General features: G+C 42.3%; 1 protein-coding gene across 3 annotated transcripts in view; it reads right to left on the bottom strand.

Moving 5' to 3' along the window:
* Nucleotides 1-5,274: 5,274 nt before the first annotated feature.
* Nucleotides 5,275-14,442, bottom strand: part of LOC106820940 (SMC5-SMC6 complex localization factor protein 2-like) — a 22,646-nt gene continuing 13,478 nt past the window's right edge. For all 3 annotated transcript variants that reach the window (XM_014825546.1, XM_014825545.1, XM_014825547.1), the window contains exons 8-14: nt 12,125-12,254; nt 10,287-10,461; nt 9,276-9,467; nt 8,920-9,093; nt 8,151-8,285; nt 7,373-7,528; nt 5,275-6,017 (exon numbers count right to left, since the gene is read on the bottom strand). In XM_014825546.1, coding sequence (XP_014681032.1) covers nt 5,925-6,017; nt 7,373-7,528; nt 8,151-8,285; nt 8,920-9,093; nt 9,276-9,467; nt 10,287-10,461; nt 12,125-12,254 — 1,055 coding nt within the window. In that variant the 3' untranslated portion in view covers nt 5,275-5,924. The remainder of the gene's footprint in view (nt 6,018-7,372; nt 7,529-8,150; nt 8,286-8,919; nt 9,094-9,275; nt 9,468-10,286; nt 10,462-12,124; nt 12,255-14,442) is intronic.

Below are 14,442 nucleotides of genomic sequence, written 5' to 3'. Positions count from 1 at the left end.
CCAAAAACAATATTATTATATATAGCTAGACACCATAGGCTTAATTAGCCTTAGTATTGCTGTCAGGGTCTATGTCTCCCTGGGTACTGCCGGAACGTACCCTGGGTATGGTCCGGTATACCGGAACGTACCCTGGTACTATCTAATATGCCGGACCGTACCTCGCCTACTCCATTAACGAGTCTATGGAGTCGCCTACGCCTACTCCCTAACCCTAACCCTAACCATATCAGATAGTTACCAGGGTACGTTCCGGTATACCGTACCTTACACAGGGTACGTTCCGGCAGTACCCAGGGAGACATAGACCCAATCAGCCTTAGTATTTGTAGGGTCCATACCCAATGTTACATACTTTACATGGGAACCTTTCAAGTCGTAGCTATGGCAAACATCTGGAATGTGTGAATGTTATCATAATCATCGTATGAAAATAGCACAAACATCACAGAATTCTATATTAAATATGAAATGATATAACAATGAAAAGGAATGTGCTCAATCCTAGTACTACTACTAGTTTGGGACCCGGCCCTCATTCTTGCAAAGCCTAAGCTAAGCCGGGACGCTAAACTAGGATTGGGTCAAGAAATGTCATGTATTACCAATATATTACCTGATTAATATTGTTTTGAAACATAAACATAAAGAATGCCAGTTTTTCCATACGCGATGTACACACAGGCAGCATTCACTCCTAATTTACACTTCTACTACAAAGTGGTAGACTTGTTTCAAGACATGTGCACAGTTGTGCCAATTGTATTGAGTGTCCTATTTACTGTGTATATGATATCTATGGAGGGAACTGCAAATAATGATAGATTAATCATAAGAATACCTGTAGATAATTGCCAAACGGGACAGCTACTAACTATCCACTGAGCCTCAGTGGATAGGTAGTAGCTGTCCCCTTTGGCAATTATGACTGAGCTGTATATAATAACGTTATTATAATGTTATTGTTATGGCAGATTAGTTTAGCCTGGTGCTGTTTTTGCATGTTCCATATTTGGGTCCGTGCCTGCGCTTATCACTTCCCGCCAAACACCAGGGGGCGCAGGGAGACAAAGGATGTTGTGTGCAGCTATTCTCATCTTAGTACTCGCCACTATATTCATCAATTTATCGACAAATACATCGGATTCCGTGGAGCAATTGAGTTATAGTGTTTTCATAAACGCTCCAAGTTTCTTGAACTTATGTGGACGCAATTTACAGTTGATCGAAAACTTCACCAAGTCTTGTCTACTCCTCTCCAGCCCCATTATTATTCTTGTTTATAAACGATTACAATGGAGAGGAGTAGACAAGTCTTGGTGAAGTTTTCGATCAACTGTAAATTGCGTCCACATAAGTTCAAGAAACTTGACAACGCTGATAAGCTATCGTCATGGATGAGCTGCTAGAGGCTCGCCATCGTAGGGAAAACGTCGTGCTTGACAACGCTGATAAGCTATCGTCATGGATGAGCTGCTAGAGGCTCGCCATCGTAGGGAAAACGTCATGCTGGACACTGAATGGGTAGCCAGAGAACGGTACTGGTGTTTTAAGCTAGAAGTAGGGGGACATAAGGCTGCCTACACCAGGAAGGCAAACGAGATAATTGATTTAATGGAATGTGGGGCAGACCCCACTTTAGTGAACGGCAGATTAAACGACATCCACGTGCTATTCGACAGGATAATTGAAAAGTCCAGGGTGCTGTGCAAGGACGCTGTTGACGGCGAAGACCGCCAATGGGCTGACGAACACATAAGAAAATTCGAAAAAAAATGTGTCACTCTAACAACCCAAGTGAGACAGTGGGTGACAATGGTAAAGGACAATTCGACGTATATGACTGTAGACATTACAGGCTCAAATCTATCCGAAAGTGGCAACTCGCAGGCTAGTAAAATTGTCAATACCAAACGCGAAAGGGCCGTTACGAGAAAGGCTGAATTTCTTGCGAAGGCAGAAATCATAAAGGAAAAGAAGGCGCTTGAGCTAGAACGTGAGGCTCTACGCCTGGAATGCCTCAATTTAAATGAGATAAAGGACACTCTAGCCTATGGCAGTGCTAAACCGGCTGAACCCGTACGTTGAACGCCTCGCCCATCTGATACTAATCCGCTGTCTGGCCGTGCGTCAGGAAGTCCATCATGGACGCCTGAAAACCTGTACGCAGGTGTCCAATTCCAAACAGCTACCGGTACCTTTCCTCACAGTACGCCATGGTATCAACTGCCACAGCGATCCCACGCATGTAAACGATCAGGATTTTTGGCATCCATCAAACTCTCAAGCTCCAATGCAGCGCCAGGCAACCATCAACGAGTTACTGGTGGACATGACGACTCTCCCAAGAACTGAATTGTTTAAGTTTGGTGGAGATCCGCTGACCTTTCATCGGTTTATGAGCTCATTTGACAATTCCGTAGGCAACACGTGTGTTGACGCCAATGCTAAGCTGAATAGGATTTTTCAGTATTGCACTGGATCGGCACTGCGTGTCATAGAGTGTTGTGCCGTGATGGAACCCAATGCAGGTTATGCAAGAGCGCAGCAGCTACTGAAAGAACTATTTGGGAGCAGCTACCAAATCGGTGAAGCATGGATTAAAGGAGGATCACGCAGGGTCCCAAGGCTGCTGATCGTCGCAGACTCCAGGACTTCTCTGATGATTTAAGCAATTGTGTGGAAACTCTTCCATGGGCAGCATCGGTGAAATTAACACGCAAAGAGGGCTTGTGAAAATTGTGTTGGCGCGGGCAGGCAGTAAATGCCTACAAGGCTACTGGTCATTATCCAGACATTGTCAGCTTGGTGGATTTTGTAGTCAGGGCTGCCAGGGAAGCTAATGACCATGTATTTGGGAGGAAGAAAGTCGAGGTAAAACAAGCCATTGTAGGACAGCAGGAGGTATAGCACCAGGGACAATCAGTCTAACAGGTTTACCAATGTGACCTGTCCTATGTGTCATGCCGGGCACACACTGTTCGGATGCAGTCAGTTTAAGGCAAAAAAACCCGATGAACGTTTGAAATTCAGCAGGGACAATAAACTGTGCGATAACTGCCTTAAACCTGGGCACTTTGCCTCAAGGTGCCTATTTCAACGTCGGTGTACGGTTGAAGGATGCGGTAAACGACACACAAAGTTCCTGCACATTGGAACCGGCAACCCCAGAGCGAACTCGTCTGATGTGCAGAACGTTCAGAGGACGGACGGTCAGGGAGTCTACAATAACAATTTTGCGGCTCGGTCTGGTGCTGTCCAAGCTCACAATGCTTCATGTGCGGTCAAGGGGGCCGGTCACATGACCGCTGTTCTTCCTGTCGTTCCTGTGAAGGTGAGGGCGGCCAATGGCTCGGGACACGTCACGGTCTACGCTCTCCTCGACAGCGGCTCTACTAACACTTTCTGCACGCTAGATCTGTTGAAGGAATTAAAAGTCGATGGGGAGCCATCCCTACTTTCGTTAACGACAATGAAAGATGTTGGTAAGGAAGTTATGACGACAACGGCCAGCCTGGAGGTAGCAGACATGGGTGAGAGCTGCATCATGAAAATACCCTGTGTCTTTGCTATGACTTACCTTCCAATCCTGCAGGACAGTGCCAATGTTAGGGGTAAGGTCAGCCAATGGCCTCACTTAAAGGACTTAGATTTTCCTTGTGCCGATGCCAAAATCTCATTGCTGATTGATCAGGATGCTCCGCAAGCATTGCTGCCAAGAGAAGTGAGGACCGGAAAAGACAACGAGCCATATACCGTGAGGACCATTCTCGGGTGGGCATTAAATGGTCCGGTCAACAACGACAGACGGGGGGTCACCAAGGCATTCTGTAACTTCCTGTCAGCAGACACTAGATTGGAACAACAGTTGGAACATTTCTGGAAGGTCGAGGATAGTGGAGCAGACGATACCGTTGCCTTGTCCATTGAAGACAAACGTGTCTTGGACATTTGGGACAATTAAGTCACTGACAAAGGTCGATGGACACTATCAGCTCGCAGTGCCTTTTAAGTCGTAACGATATAGATATCGTAACGGGATGGAGGACTTGTTAGTCAAAGGATTTGCTGAAAAGGTACAGGATGAGGGCATCGACACTAGCTCGGGAAAAACCTGGTACATTCCGCACCATGCCGTCATCAATCCCAATAAGGAGAAACTACAGATAGTTTTCGATTGCACGGCTCAGTTGAATGGAAAGTACCACCAGGTAAAAGTAAGGCCACAGGATAGGGATGCGTTGCGTTTCCTGTGGTGGCCTATAATGGTGACATGACGCAGCAACCCTGCACCTATAGAATGACTGTCCATTTATTCGGCAGTGTGTGGAGTCCTAGCTGTGCCATATATGCGCTCAAACGCACAGCCGACAACAATGCAAACGACTTTGACCAGGAGACCATCAACACGGTTCATCAAAACTTTTACGTGGATGACTGCTTAAAATCTGTCCATGATAGTGAGAGAGCTATAAATCTCGTCAACCAGCTGTCTGCTCTCCTGTTCAGAGGTGGCTTCAGGTTGACCAAATGGATGTGCAACAACCGGATCATCATCGAATCGATACCCCAGGAAGAGCGAGCCAAGTCAGTGAAGGATCTAAACCTTGACGAACAAGTTCTGCCCACAGAACGTGCCCTGGGGGTTACTTGGAACGCTGAATCTGACAAACTAGGGTACAGGATAAAGATGAAGGAATAGCCTCTGACTCGGCGTGGCATACTGAGTGTGGTCAGCTCGATTTTCGACCCTCTGGGTTTGGCTAGTCCAGTGGTCCTACCTGCTAAGAAACTTGTTCAAGGCCTGTGTCGCCGCCAAGCAGGCTGGGATGAACCGATCACAGAAAACGAACAACGGAGATGGGAGGCCTGGGTCAAAGGCATCAATAATTTGGAGCAGTTCAATGTCGACAGGTGCATCAAACCCAAAGGTTTCGGGCAAGTCATCAGTTGCCAGTTGCATCACTTCTGTGATGCGTCAGAGAGTGGTTATGGAGCTTTCTCGTACGTACGCCAGGTGACCCACGAGGGGAAGGTACATTGCTGTATTCTCATAGCAAAGGCCAGACTGTCACCCAAATTAATGATGACGATACCTAGACTCGAGCTACGGGCAGCTGTGGAGGCTGTAAAATTGAACAAAATCTTACAGCGGGAACTTGAGATCAAAATCGATACAACGTTTTGGACCAATAATATATTGGTACTTCAGTACATATGCAATGACATAGACGTTTCAAAACATTTGTGGCTAATCGTGTGGCTCTGATACGCGAGAGCACAGACACCTCACAGTGGGGGCACATTGACACTGAGCAAAACCCGGCTGACGAGGCGTCTCTTTCTCGTGTACTCGTCATGGGAACAGTTACGTCGAGCCGCGGCAACAAGAGTACATTTAGACTTGAGGCCGTAGCTGGCGAGGGGGTGTTACGAAAACCAAGACCTCGAAAACGAAGACTGAAGACCAAAAACAAAGACCCAAAAACGAAGGCCCCCTCAACCAGGCCATTGGTACCACAACATCGAGGAAGAGTCTGCTAGTGCCCTGCCATATAAAATATGGTATTTTAGCAGTTTGATGAGGGTCTTCGTTTTCGTAATTTGGGGGTGAAATCACGAAAAACGAAGACCCGGCTAGATTTCATCGATAACGCAACGGATTCGCTCAAAAATACAGTACGAAGAACCTTATACCAAAATACCATATTTTATACGTCAGGGCACTAGCAGACTCTTCCGCAATGTTGTAGTACCAATGGCCTGGTTGAGGGGGTCTTCGTTTTCGAGGTCTTTGGTCTTTGTTTTCGAGGTCTTCGTTTTCGTAACACCCCCTGGCGATGGGATGCAAGGGAGCAGCTGCCCCCACACCAACTGCTTACGGTTAGTAGAAGCTAGCATACTTCTACCAATAGTCTCAGGGTCTAACCACTGTCTGTGCTAGGTACCACCTCAGGGCACTGTGCTACGCTTTCTCTGCTCTGCACAGGTGATCCCATGTAATTGAACATCTTCGGCTGCAAATAAAGAGTAATAATTATTGGTGTTGAATGCAGGGAAACATAATTATGGTATCATCAGGAGTAGATAATAGAAGATCTTCTATTCAGGGATGAGATTGGATAATTTAATTTTCAGCTGAAATTTTAATTAGCAAACAGAGGAGCGAGCAATGCGAGGACCGTAGGTCATCGCCATGCTAGGGGGGTCCGGGGGCATGCTCCCCCGAATTTTTTTTAAAAGAATGGTGCAATTTAGTGCATTCTAAGCTATTCTGAACAAATTATAGGAGACTCTTGAATCACCTTTTCAAGTTGTCAAAAGGTACAAACGAACTATAATAGGAAATCAGGGGGCTGAAAATAGGGCAAGTTTTTTTATTAAATGTCTAGACATAATGATATTTTTCTGTTTCCACCTGTCGCTTGCATTGTTTTACTCAGACATAAGCTGCCTTGCTGCGACCAGATTTGAATGAAAAAAACACAATGCGAATGGAACAATCAGTGCATAGTCATGATACACAACATGCACGCAGCAAATGTAACCCGGCCCCAGGCCAGGCATGCGTCGTTACGAGATCAGCTACCTCAAATGTCTGCCCCTCTACTGAGCCTGTGAACGAGGATTTTCTTTTCTGGGTACGCAAAAACAGATACACTGTATACTTCGCTGTCAGCCTACTGTCTACACTCTACAGTCTACAGTCAGGTGCTGTTGAGGATATATAATTTAAATTGTTACATTGTTACCCCCCTCCCAATTTTCTCAACGAATTTAGACGTTTCACAAAATCGACCCCTGGGACTGTCAAATCCGCGGATTTCCGCGGATCCGCGGAAGAATCTCATCCCTGTCTATTATCTACTCCTGGTATCATCAATGCAACGTTCTGTTCTGCACCAACATTTCACTTTGTGGAATCACACGTTTTGTTCACACTTGCAAAGAATCGTGTCAAGAAGTTTTGTTTTCCTCAAACCATTCTTTAAACATGATCAAAATTTGAATCCCGAAAAGCATGGTGTAGGCCTAATATGGAAGTTAGGCTACGAAACACTGCTGTACTGCATGTTCAGTCATAAATGCAATCATATGTTTCTTCGCAAGGTTTTTACTATTTTACACGTTTAGACAAACCATTTGTAGATTTCAACGATGATACTGTGACCACAGCTCATTTTAATTGGGAGTAAAAAGTTTCATAAATACCCAGTCAGCTACCTATGTTGAATAGCGTGTTGGCTACCAAACTGGCATCCGTTTGGTAGCCAAAAGCAATGATATGACTGTGACCTAGTTTACCAAGCAAGCACTTTTGATTTGAATAGGGCGTATAAGCAGAGCATGCGCATTTAAAATGCAGTCTTACCTGTGTAGTATTTACAGCTTGACACATGAGATGCCACTTGCTAGTAACCCTTACAATGAGGTCTTTTACACGTGTGGGATCAAGATATGTGACCCTTTCTCTGATATCTGCGCCAATACCCAACCTCAGCAACCAAATACACTGCTGAAGGCTGGCCTGCAACATGGAATTTTATTGATCACCTTTAAAACTGGATAAAAGCTATGTAATCAAAAGCCACAGAGTCATTTGACAATATCTTTTTATATCTGCATAATTATTTCACACCATACACGTGTTTGTGGTCATCTAGTGCAAGATAGCTTACATTTAACAATGTATATAATAAAATATAATATGATGTAATGTATTGTAATGCAATGGTACATAACAGAATACATGTCCGTGTATATGTAGCAGCCAGCACAACCACACTGCTGCATTAGCCACAGGAACAAGAATATTTTACTGTTAAAACGAGCCACCTGCCACCAGTATATATCGCGAATGACAGAGTAACGTGTGTATTAAGCATCAGAATGTGGATATTTCACTGCCGAAATGCGCTCGCCTGATGCTGGCATGTATTATGAATGATAGTGTTTGGCATTTATTAACCACCAGAACACGGTTATAATTATTTCTGGAACGCGCCGCCTACTGCCGGCATGTATTGCGAATGACAGAGTTTTTTGGACCTTAGGATTGGTTATTAAAGAACCAGTTATAATTATAGGTTAGTGAATCGACACACATATAACATGGACACCGCGGTGAACATAATATAAATTGCTATTACCTTATCAGCTGTCGAGATTTTTTCACTGCCAATACAGCGATCCATCATTTGCACAGCAATGTACAACTTGTAGTATCCTGAGCTTGTCAAAGCTAGCTTAGAAGTCTGAGTCAAGAGATCCATCAGATCTTTTGGCTAAACCAAAGAATTTATGTTGTTTGGCAGACAGTGTCATAAATTACCTGCGAATAAGACCTGTGAGGGTGGGTGGGCAAAGGGCAGCTGGCCCAACTAGTTTTAGGATCAACATTACTATAATAAATAGAAATTTGTATGATTGTATATTTTTTGTGTGATTTACATTTATTATTGTAATCCCTCATTCTTCTGTCCTGTATGTATATAGAAGGAATTTTCAAGAAATAATTCTATCCTATATGTGGTATAGTTCTTGAAACTTAAAAAAAATTCCTTCTATATACATACAGGACAGAAGAATGAGGGATTTGGAGCTAACCTGCATTACCGAATTGAATATTGTAAGAGAATTTGCATGTTTCACACAGGTGTTATGCAGGATGATTTGGAGGGGCAAATTTGTTACATACATTATTTTATATACTGGGAATTATTTTAATTACTTTAGTTATTTTAAAATTAATTAACTATCATGCATAGTTATATGTAAGAATACAACAGAATCCTGGAAATGTAATGACATACTTGGCATTAGAACTGATAAACCTAGCCTTAATTTAAACAACCCACTCCACTGATGTGCTCTACACATACGAATACTAAAACTGCAGCTCACATATATTACATATACCATCACATCCGGTAAATATTCTGGCAATTCATTATACATCAGTTGCAGGAACGTGAAACTGATACTTTTCTGGAGCTGAGTCCCTCTTGCAGTGGCAGCACACATATCTGCTATATGCAATTGGTTGGCATGGTTACTGCTAAGTTTCGACAAGTGACAGCACAACTCACAAACCTGCGAATCAAGCAAAGTACAATCAAAATTGGGCCAACATGAGAAATAAACTCATAATTCTAAACGTGCGAATGATTTTACGACTGAGGCCATATAACATAATTACAGGGTCCATTTACAATGGGGTCACATTTACATGCTCCAACTAAACTACATGAATTAAAGTAATGGGGTTAAATTACCGTTAGAGGCCATTTGGCAGGCTGGAATGTGTTCAATACAACTCCAATACACGTCTGTATGTCGACTAGGATTGCATCTCCAATGAGGTTGGAATCCATTCCAGCATGAAACAACAGTATGACCAGTGCTGCTTTTTCGACGCAGTTATATGCAGAGGCATATTCACTCCTAGTAAACACGGATGTCAACACCTAGAAAAATATTACATTAGGACATTATTCATATTACATAGTTCACATATTTGCTGTTAATAAATATGCGGTTTTACCGAGTTTACTATGTATCCAGAGTATACTAGAAGTGTGATGATTCAGTAATGCAACAGTGAATTAGGTAACAGAGTACTAGCATATACAATTCTATGATACACGTGTTAAGTAGTCAAAAAGACATGTACAATACATTTTTTTGTTACGACAACATGAACACAATCACATGAGAATATTCCCACCTCGATAAACTGTAATGTAAACGTGAGAACAAATTGATGCCAGAGTTAAACTAGTTACCTCTTGAAACTGAATTATTGAAAATATTTTCTCTTCCCACATCCCCCCTTCTCCCTGCCCGACCCTACCACCTCTCTTTCTCTCTCATACATTTCTAATACGTCTATTTCTTCTCTATGTACTCTCAGTCGAAGCGGAGTTCGACAGATATACTGAGCTACAGGTCCAACAAAGGGATGTTTTCAGCATTATTTAATGACAGTTCAACTTGCCCACACTTTCTTCACTTCACTTCAATATATCTTTGAACTCATTCTCTAGCTTTCATTCATCTCAAGCATTGGCAAGCTGCGAGACTGAGGCATAAAGTTGACCTCTCCAATTATTTTCATTAAATTATTATTAATATAAAAATTTTGATACAAAATCCCCATAGAATAGTACCTGTAACCATGATGGCAAACTGGGTAATGGTGAAAAGGTATATTCAATATAGAAACTACAGAATGCAGAACGACATATCTGATACCATTTTACTTGCTTAAAAAAAGTATTTAATACCTGAAATATATACTTTAGATTGCAAAGGAATGGCAAATTTTCTGTTTTTTCCATTTGAAGGTGATGTTCTACTCCTTCTGGCTGAAGTCCCTCATACAGATCAGCTTCCTTGATGTCGCATAGTAAGAGAGAAGGCCGAATTGCACTGATATTCATTCCATAGTTGATAAACACCCTGTTTAATGTACATTGAAAAAATATGAATATCAAATAAGATGGAGATATCAAAGTGTCAGTAAGATGAATTTGCATTGAATAATAATAATAATAATAAAATAATAAATAATAGGTATTTATTAGCTCTTGATAATAGCAGTAGTAGTAACTGTTATGTATCAACTAGAAAGGGCAGTTGTCGCCAAATACATGTATCCCTCGTGATCTAGTATGAATGAAATATCTATGTAAGGACGTAGAAGGTAGGTAAAGTTAAATAAGTCACAAAGACAAAGGTTTGTTACACAACTCATCTGCCTGAGATGTGCAAGTATGTTAAAATTGGTTGCCTTAGGGGTTTTGGTACGCGACACACCTTCTCCCCAAGATGTGTAAGTATACGAAGTTTGCTCGCGCTAGGTCAATTAGGGGCCAAGTTATAGAGCGGAAGGGAAATATGATAAAGGTCAAGGTCAATGTCAATGTCAAATAAAGGTTGCAGTGACCTGGTTTTGGTACGCGACACACCTTCTCCCCAAGATGTGTAAGTATACCAAGTTTGGTCGCGCTAGGTCAATTAGGGGCCGAGTTATAGAGCGGAAAAGAAATATGATCAAGGTCAAGGTCAAGGTCAAATAAAAGCCGCAGTGACCTGGTTTTGGTACGCGACACACCTTCTCCCCAAGATGTGTAAGTATAGCAAGTTTGGTAGCGCTAGGTCAATTAAGGGGCCGAGTTATAGAGTGGAAGAGAAATATGATCAAGGTCAAAGTAAAGGTCAAATAAAGGTCGCAGTGACCCGGTTTTGGTACTCTGCGCACCTTCTCCCCAAGACGTGTAAGTATACGAAGTTTGGTCACGCTAGGTCAATTAGGGGTAGAGTTATAGAGTGGAGGGGAAAGTGTCTGCGGCGGCGGCGGCTGGACAGACATGAAACCATAGTATCCCCGCCGACTTCGTCGCGGGAAATACAATGAGTGGCTTAAGCAGCATTAAAATAGTTTTTATTGGTGCTATTAGTTACCTAGTATATTGTCTAATATGAGGATTTTGTCTAACATGACAGCCAACACCTCTAATCATTGCACGACTGGTTGTACCCTGGTCTACGCAATTGTCTGTACACAACTCGCAATGCATGATACACACAGCATGGAACATATATAGGTTCCGCTCTAAAATTATTTTGCAAGCTTATTCTATTCAGAATTCACCGAATAGTCTACAATTTCTAGTTTGCATCACGATTGTTTTACGACGCTTGTAGAAAATGAATGCTTAAGGAATGTTCTATGAAGACATATATTATTTAAGTGATGCCACCAATCATCTGTGGCCCTATAAACACAGGCACTGTATTAATATCTAATAATGAACAAAAGCATGTTGTAGAGTTTGAATGGGAACAGCGGAGAGAGCACGTGTCAGGATAGATTATCGTGGTCTTCAAATGACAGACTCTAAAAAGAGAATTTGATGCCTGGGAATTTATTAATTTTTACACACTAAAGGGCCTGCATGTTGGGGCAGTGTCACAGTGCATCTTCCATGTTCACACAGAGATATGCTTCTCTCTCTCTCTCTCTCTCAGTCTTTGAAGTAACTTTGAGTACATAGAAAGATGTAACACAAATAAATTAATCATGATTGCTATCTACATTACGAAGCTACAGAATAGAAACCTGGCAATATCTTTAAGGAAAAGATGGAAGAGTGGCTTGCTCTCTTGAGTAGTGGAGTCTGACAAGTTCAGGATGTGCCATAAGCTGTTGAATGCAGCCAACACTACCGTAGGATTCTCATGCAATGCCACTGAAAGTAAATAAGTTATGTTAATAATTCATATAAAAATGGTTTTTTAACTACTGAGATGTCAGCAGCATTACTTGCTTTTATCATACTCAATCAACCAACTCTGAAACAGTCCATGATACAAAGTTGGGATAGTGCTTTCTATGTAACAAAATTCAGACTGCATATATCATATATGGAAGCGACGTCTACTATTTACTAAAATAGACTACATTAATATAATTATTAATTTACTTTCAATAGAATCGATTTAAATATACAATAATTAACTTACATATCTGGTCTGGTCTGCAAATGTTAAGTTCTTAAATCGATAATGATAGAGAACTTTACTCCTTTAATTATAACATTCAACTACATTCCAGGATGTGATTATAAATACGTGTATTGTTTGTGTTTTCGGAATGTGACCTGACAAAATTTTACTGATTTGCTGTGATCTGCCACCTTTTTATGTTATTTTTTAGTATGTATGATATGTATGATAAAAGCAAAATCAGGCTGACATTCCTCCTCCCAGGGTTATTTTTATCATGGCCTGGTCAAGACACCTTGTCAAGTTGATTAAGACCGATCTTTCGAGTTACATTCCAGATCAGCCAAACATACGTAGGGTTCTACTATTCTATTAACTAGTGCCGCAACAGCGACAGTGCTCATCTGCTGCTCTACTGTACTGGCTTTCGTTTCTGCAAAAGGTTGAAAGCCTGTTCTATCGCTAAACCGGCTACGTCATCATCAAAACTGTGTAGCATAGGTATTAACACTAAAACTAAACCCTAACAATGCATCCTACTTCATAGCTGCTCGACTGTCTTATATATTCGTGTCATAGTGTATCACTAGGCCTATAGTTGCCGCGAGATGGCACGTGCAAGTGTAATCAATAATCAAACATGGCATCGACCTTCGTGCACTGGTGATAATTCAAGAAAGTAGAGATAACCTAATTCCATTGAGTTGCTGAAATGTACAGGCTAAAATCCAAGTATATTCAGGCAGGCGACAATTTGGCTCAGCTGTGAGTAATAAATTAAACACATCTGCATTGCAGGTGTGCATGTTTATTAGAAAAGTGCCAGTTCACCCCATGCATCAGTAATGGATTGCCCCTGGGTTTTTGCCTACATTTCGGATGCCGGTAGCCACGCTAGCATTCAGGGTGCTATTAATATACAGACTGCTTTAGAAAATAATATGATTTAAGGAGTGTAAACCTTGTTCAACAAACTTTTGTCTTTGCAATTGAACTGCAAATGTAGCCTCACATCCACACAGGTATGGGCTCTAATAATAGCAAAAGCAGTTCAGTCCTTTGTTAACAGTCACCAAATCCATGTTTAACCCTCCTTTTCAGAGTCAAAAGGTTATCAGACACTTACTCTTCGCATGTCAGCGGAAAGTACATTTCATGGTCCTTTCAATAAAGCCATAAAAATGGTAGGTCACCACTGAAACAAAAAAGTTTTTCAATCGCTCCGTCAGACCATGTCCTCTGAAAATGTCTAAAATCTGCCCTGTGCCCCATTGACCTTTGACCTGTGACCTCCAATTTCGGCACAGTGATGGTTTTTCCTACCATGATACTATACACCGACTATCACGAGCATAGGTCGAGCCGTTTAGATTTGTGCTGCAATTCTGCATTTCCTCCCTATACCTTAAGTTAAGGAGTGAATGTTCCCCCTTCTTTTACACCTCTTGACCTTTGACCTTTGACCCCAGCTTCGACATCCCAACTCGTTTTGACGATCCCCCCCAACGACCCGAATATCGTGACCGTACGTCGAGCGGTTAAGATTTGTGCCCAACTGTTGACGGACGGACGGACGGACGGACGACGGACGGACGGACGGACGACCGGACGGACGGACGATCATGCGATTCTACAAGCTGCATCTGACTATGTCAGATGAGCTAAAAATAGAGAGCGTGAGCAACAACAGTACATGACGTATTCAGCCACACGAAAGGAGGATGAGACGAGTATGAAGGGGAAAGAGGATAAGGAGGAAAGAAGAAGGAGAAGAAAAAGAAGGAGGGGGACGGAAGATGAGGAGGAGGAAGAGGAGGAGGAGAAGGATAAGAAGAAGGGGGGGAGGAGGAGGGGAGGGGAGGGGGAAAGATGTTGTTTTTTGTTCACATGATCAGACGCGCAGCACCTAGTAAAACCGATTACCGTTAGATT

The sequence above is a fragment of the Priapulus caudatus genome, unplaced genomic scaffold, assembly GCF_000485595.1.
Source record: "Priapulus caudatus unplaced genomic scaffold, Priapulus_caudatus-5.0.1 Scaffold53, whole genome shotgun sequence".
In the NCBI taxonomy this organism is placed as follows: domain Eukaryota; kingdom Metazoa; phylum Priapulida; class Priapulimorpha; order Priapulimorphida; family Priapulidae; genus Priapulus; species Priapulus caudatus.
Note: the sequence above shows the minus strand (reverse complement) of the source record. Positions and strands in the feature narration are given on the sequence as shown.